At 44.2% G+C, this 7032-nt stretch overlaps 1 protein-coding gene across 4 annotated transcripts in view; it reads right to left on the bottom strand.

The window, feature by feature from the left end:
- Rox8 (TIA1 cytotoxic granule associated RNA binding protein Rox8) overlaps positions 1-7032 on the bottom strand; it is a 128770-nt gene that overhangs the window by 42474 nt on the left and 79264 nt on the right. For all 4 annotated transcript variants that reach the window (XM_077643768.1, XM_077643787.1, XM_077643761.1 and 1 more), the window contains one exon: positions 3546-3633. In XM_077643768.1, the coding sequence (XP_077499894.1) occupies positions 3546-3633 (88 nt within the window). The remainder of the gene's footprint in view (positions 1-3545; positions 3634-7032) is intronic.

Below are 7032 nucleotides of genomic sequence, written 5' to 3'. Positions count from 1 at the left end.
ATAAAATGGCTTAATTTGTTGCCCTCAAGCGACTCCGATGACTGTAGCTGACGCCGCGGGCGTCTGCAGCATTGGTCGACAGGCTGGGTCACACCGCCTAGCAGCGGTGCTTCCCACTTGATGTATTTGCACCTTAAGATGTAAGCAATCCTCAATTTCAGGTCACTGTTGTCAAAACTATGCTTGATGACCATGTGTATTCGCTAAAACTTGTGAGCTTGCTCACCACAATCGCCGACATCACACATATGAACCCGGCGGACTGCTAGGCCTATTTCTATCGCTGGTGAGTCGGAGGATGAACATATGAAATGTAGTCGCTCGTTTCGCTTATTCATATTACGGAGAAGGTGTGAACAAAAAACAACTATAGTCATCGTCTCATCAATGCGAAGGTTTCGCTCGGCCGCCAATAAAAGGTGCCGGTAAAAAAAAATTTCGCAGACTATCTTGTTGTGGAAAGTAGATGTATGCATGAAATCCACTGCTGGAAAGGCGTCCCATATTCTAGGATGGCTGAAAGATACTGATAGACGCACACAGGTCTTGAGGGGCGTCCCTCATGAGCCACTTTTCTTTCCTTGGCTTTTCTTCACGAATGACTGTGCACCGAGCTGTCTTTGCCAGTTTTTATGCATGGCGAACCACACTACCAACACTCGCCATGTGCAAAGAAGAGGGGATGGTGCAATACAGTGCCACTCGGAACGCTGGGCCATTCGCCTCAGCCGCTGTCATCACCGCTTCCGTTGACGTCCAGCTGGTTGCTCATTGTGAACAAGGGAGCCGTAGCGCTACCGAAACATCATTATTTGTGTTTTACCTCGGTCAGTGACCAGTGAATCTCATCAAACCACATCGAAGAACAACAAATTACAGCTTGTTACTGGCCATGCTGATGGATGGTTCCATGGGACCTGTGTTCTAAGGCTTCCGTGCATTATGTAACGACAGCAACTTGCACAGTGCTGTCAACTACTTATCATAGCTCATCAAGTGCCCATTGAGCATCGTTAGCCGGCTAAGAACGACTTCACCGCTCGACTTAGGAGCCTTCTGCATTGTTTACAGGCAGGCTGCATATATGCCTTGTAGTCTGAGGATTGAAGTTTCGTTTCCAATGTAGTTTTATTTTTTCCACAGGGTGGCATTTCTTTAACGTGCTCCGAAGACGAGACAGCACATGCTTTAAAATGTCGCAAATCTCAGGTTTCCATTTTGTTACGATTTTATCGACGATACAAACAGCTACTAGTCTGAAGACACTGCCTTTTTATCAGGATTCAGTTCTGATATTGGTGATGATGGGAACCAGCCAGGAACACAGGTGGCTGCACTCCGGTGCCAAATTATAAGGTTTCCAGTTACTGTTTTCTAGCAAGAATACTGCTCAAGATAGAACTTCAAATATTTTTTCACAGCTAGCGCCATACACAAATCCAAACAATTATGTATATTTCAAAAACACTTTTCTTTTCACACAAACTGGCCCTACCAAGTTTTTCTTCTATTTTTCCCTAAAATCTTGTTTTTGGATAATAAAATTTTTAGTTGCAACATGCAAATTGTTGTGTAAACTTAAAAAGAACATTTATTTAGCATTTTTTGTGTATTGCATTAAATTTTAAATGCTATAGCATTTAAAATGTTATAGGTCATTTTCCCCACTGTAAAGAAAGTGTTAATACGAGTGGCTAATTCACACACGTCTCTAAGGCAGTGAAAACGACGACACCACCTATTTTGCCAGCAGACATGCTCATCCAAACTGACAGCGTCAGTGTTCTCATCACTGGACTCTATGGCAACATCTGATACACCGGCAAAAGTGCAAGTTGTCAATGTGGCTATTATCTGTCACTAAATATAGCGCGACTGAAAACTTCTGTGGCTAGCAGGGGTATTTTGCCATAGCATGGCGCAATTTTAGCAAATATAATTTTGGCGCAGCTGTTGCACACCTAAGTCGAAGAGTACATTTATCAAGCTACACAGATTGATACACTACATTTCAGTTAAATCTTTTGCTTGGAGTTAAAAATATATATCAAGGTCACTCTCAAAGCCTTGAAAGATTGGCTTTTGAAATGAAAATTGCTTTTTGGGGAAAGGAAATGGGGTAATTGTCACATCTCACAGCGTAATTGTCTCAAAGCCTTGAAAGATTGGCTTTTGAAATGAAAATTGATTTTTGGGGAAAGGAAATGGTGTAATTGTCTCAGAGGACATCGGAACCGTGCCATAAGGGAAGGGATAAAGGAGGGAGTGATTGAAGCAAAAAAAAAAGGGTGCTGTAGTGGAGGGCTCCGGAACAATTTTAACCACCTGGGGATCATTAACCTGCACTGACATCGCACAGCACACAGGAGCCTTCGTGCTTTGCCTTTATCGAAACACTGCTGCTGCGGCCGGGATCAAACCCAGGAACTCTGGCTCAGTAGCCAAATGCACTTGCCACCAAGGCACCGTGGCGGATATCTCAAAGCCTTATCAGAAAAAAAATTTCTAGCTCAAACCGTTTTTGAGTTATAATCTCAAACATTTAATGCCTAGCTTATAAACAAATTTGAAACATTTTGCATGTTCCAGAATGTTTTCAATATTTTGTTTTTCTCCAAGAGATATTCTCTTGTCAACACTTCTTTTTCTTAAACTTTTTTTGTGTGCTTGTTGACCTTTTTTGCAATATTCACACCAAGAATTTGTGCTGAAATAAATTTGTTCACAAAGCACATTACATTGTCATTATTTTCATGCATATCACGCTTTTTTACACCTTACATATTTTGCAAGAAGCAATTATGGATGAGACCTATAAAAACCAGTCATTTCTCCCCATGGTAACAAAAGAGTTAACAATTCAATATGCCGGAAAGCTATCCAGACAACACTCCCAGGCAGTGTGGTACTATAAAATACACTTCTTTAAAATGCCAAACACAGTGTCAACAGACAGGTGTTGACACCAGTTTTCCAACCAGGTGTGGCAGTATGCTAGTATGCACAAGGACGTCCGGTTTCCCAATCCTAGACCCACGAGGGTAGTCTCAGAAATGGCCTAGCGGCACAATCTGACATATGCGAGGTGTGTAGCAAGTGCAGACAGGGCTCTCACATGATGGGGCTGCTGCTAGCGTGGCTTGGGTTCCTTTGAAGACTACTGGCCTACAAGAGTTGTGTAAACACATCCACTGTGGATGATGGCTTTGGACATGAAACCAATACAACCCGCCCATTCTGAAATTTTTATAACAAATGGAACAACTGCTAGGCATAAAAAAGTAAAAAAGAAGGCTGTCATTTATTGCAACCTTCACAAGCAAGCACCACCTGTAACAGCAGCAGCAGCTGATATCATGCACTCCAATATGAAATCACGCTCTTGAATTTGCAAACTGGGGCAGCAGCTTATCTACTATGTGGCTTTTACTTTTGCAGCAGCATTCTACTGACATTATTGCAACTATCAGCAAAAACTGAGAAGACTCAAAAGAGAAAAAAGAAACCTGTTAAAGACTAAGTGCAAGCAAGTGTGGTCCACTTACGAGATATCTCCAAATGGGGCAAAAGCATCTCTCAGCTGGGTCGTCTCAATTTCCGGGCTCAGATCTCCCACAAAAATGTGATGGTGTTCTGAAAGAAACAAAATGAATGCTCTCACGATATGATAGCTACAACAAGCTGCACTCTGCTCACAACTTGTATGCTCTCTCTCCGCCAATCGACGCTTCATGGCAACCCCACTACAGTAAAACCTTGTTCATTCAGATTTGGGATGCTGGATCAGCCTTTGCCAATGCCCGTGTATGTCTATGGCATACGACGCTCGTTAATTTAGACTCCGCAGAGCTCACTTTCATTATTTTGAAAAGGCTCCTGAAAGAAGGCCATGTAGAGATATGCCTGGGACAACAAGTCATCGTCCTTACGCTCAAACTGCTTGGCTCAGTCTTGCCAACGCATTTCTGGCAGGCGTGACGATGATTGCAGGTCCCCCACACAGAAAAATAGTCCCGGTGCATAGTTTCTGTTACGCTTTTCTGACCTTCATGCCAGCAGACTGTTAAAGGTAGATTCACACAAAGTAACGTCACACAACTTAGCACCAGACCTTCGTGGGTCGCGTTTTCGCGATGTCTTAACTTTGTGCAATGAAAACCAAAGAACTTGCACATGCAGTTGAAAGAAATTTTGCAACTTAAGAAAATATACCCGTGCCGCCCATGTGCCAAATATGGAAACGTTTTCGTGGATTATGTGTTGTGTTTCATGGCACACGGGCAACTAAGGGCATCATGCACCAAGCACACTAGATGGAATGATATTAAGCCTCTAATTTTCACAATTTGTCATCTTTTATCTTCTCCCAAGCGCCAGTTCTAAACTATCCACTAGAGCCAAAAACTGCTACGAATGTACAGAGATTAACATTTCATTTAAACACTACATAAGGAGCCCTCTTTTTTGGAGCAGTACTTTTTCCGAAGCAATCCAGGCAAGCAGGCAAGTCGAACAGAAAGTGTTTTGTTTTTTGCTCACTCTATCCGTACCAACAGTTACTGCCAAGAACAACACATACCGATGAGACGTAAACACATTTATCTTTCCAATGAGTTAAAACTGGTTTCTTAGCAATCTCCAACTGTGTCACAGGTTGGTCTGCTGGAAACTGAGGACTGAGGATTAATTGGTGTATTCAGAGAGGAGTGGCCAAGAACTACATCAGGGTGGACAAATCCTGCTCTGGTGAGGGAGTGCATTATCAGTGCTTGTGACCGAGATCAGGCTCCACCACAGGCCTGATTATGCAATGCCATTGACATGCTATTTTTTCTCATATTTGATGAAGAATTGCATGGCACTCTTATTCAAAGCCCGGTCCTCTTGCACACGAGGCGGATGCTCTGCCTATATGCCATCGCTGCCATCACTGGCTCTGGTCATGACATCAGTTTCCTGGCAACATTTAACAGTAGAACCTTATCCAGTGACCTAGCAGCGCTGTTCGAGGAACTACTGGGCATTAAATAGGATGTCATGGGGCTTAGTGAGGTTAGAAGGAAAGATGAGGCGTATACAGCGCTAAAGGGCGGGCACATACTATCGTGGATTAGCTGATAGACAAGAACTAGATGGGATTCCTAATCAATCAGGATATAGACGGCAACATAGAGGAGATACAAACTGAAGGTGGTACAGGACCACATGCCTACATGCAGCCATGATGACCAGATCGTTGAAAGCTTCTATGAAGACATGGAATCGGCAATGAGTAAAGTAAGAAAAGCCGGCAGAGACACTTAAGATTACTAATATGCGAGAACGTTGGTTATAGCTAGTCGGGCTTAACGTACCAAAGCGACTCAGGCTACGAGGGACGCTATAGTGAAGGACTCCGGAAATTTCGACCACCTGCGGTTCTTTAATGTGCACTGACATTTCGCCTCCATCCATCGAAATTCGACTGCCGTGGCTGGGATCGAACCCACGTCTTTTGGGTCAGCAGCCGAGCGCCATAACCACTCAGCCACCGCGAAAACTATGTATGTGAGAAGGCATAAGCCCGCCCGCCCACTTTGTAAACGCGGTCAGCATGCACTGTGGTGTGATGTGCCCATATATCCAGAATTGGTCTCTCTATTTAAAATTAATGGATCCCTGGGAGTCCTCATACCACTCCTGACACAGTGGTGCAGCGGTTAAGCGGTGCACCAGTGCCCTGGAATGGCAGGTGCTGCCACCAGTGGGACTTTTATGATCCAGGTGGCTCTTCCTGAGCAACCTCGCGCAGCCTATCATTAACCACCACCTGACAGGTTGCATGATGATTTGGTTTGGTTTAACGTCCCAAAGCAACTCCAGCTATGAGAAATGCCGTAGTGGAGGGTTCCCGAAAATTCGACCACCTGAGGTTCTTTAACGTGCACTGACATCGCACAGTACACGGGCCTCTAAAATTTCGCCTCCGTCGAAATTCGACCGCCGCGGTCGGGATCGAACCCACGTCTGTGGGGTCAGCAGCCGAGCGCCATAACCACTGAGCCACCGTGGCGCCGCCAGGTTGCACGAGGACGCCATCATTTATGGGTACCATTAAGTGCCAACACACACAAACAGAAAGAGACAGACGGATTTTTTGCTCAATGGGGCAAGCTAAGGCTCATGCCTTAAAACATATTACACTGCATTGCTGGGCGACTTTAATGCATAGGTAGGCAAGAAGCAGGTTCGACTATGCCATGGGCTCTAGGAATAGCAGAGAAAGTTATTAGTAGAGTTCGCCGAGAGAAATAATTTACGGATCATGAATACCTTCTTCCGCAAACGAGAGAACAGGAAGTGGAAGTGAAAGAGCCCCAATGATGAGACTAAAAATGAAACAGGCTTCATATTATGTACTCACAATGGCATCGTGCAGGATGTGAAGGTCCCTGGAAAGGTGCGTTGTAGCAACCAGAGGACGATAAGGTCTCGAAATAGCCTCCATTTCTGTTCTGTTGTCAACAACAGTTTCCGTTGTCAACAACACCAATGTGAAAGGAATATGATCACCACTGAAGCTAGGAAATTTTTCCCACATCTGCTTTGAGAATACTGAACTGTTTATTGAGGGCACACATCTCTGTGGGAAGCTTTCTCTGAGTTTCTTCTATGTACTGCGCGCTAACATTAGCTATCTTAAATGTAAGTGAGTTTTCTGCAGTGGGATACCAACGGAGAGCACCCCAGGCTTTGTTTTGCAGTTTTTTTTGCCAATGTGCATTCTTGTGTCCACTATACTTTGTGTTTCTTCTGTGCCAGTTTTGTTGTTTGTGGGATGGCTATAGTTGCGGCCGATATTATGCATGTAGTAAACTTTTAATTATTTTCGTGTATGGTGAGCTCTTCACAAAATTCCTTCTACAGAGTAGCATTTGTTCTAAAAAGTGACCAGTAGGCAAGGTGAAGTTTCCAGCACCACTGTCTTGTGGGGATGATTGGGGTAGATGATGATAGACCAATGATAACGTGGTGATCATTACCCAGGGGGTC

The sequence above is a fragment of the Amblyomma americanum genome, chromosome 1 (assembly GCF_052857255.1).
Source record: "Amblyomma americanum isolate KBUSLIRL-KWMA chromosome 1, ASM5285725v1, whole genome shotgun sequence".
NCBI classification, from domain to species: Eukaryota; Metazoa; Arthropoda; class Arachnida; order Ixodida; family Ixodidae; genus Amblyomma; species Amblyomma americanum.
Note: the sequence above shows the minus strand (reverse complement) of the source record. Positions and strands in the feature narration are given on the sequence as shown.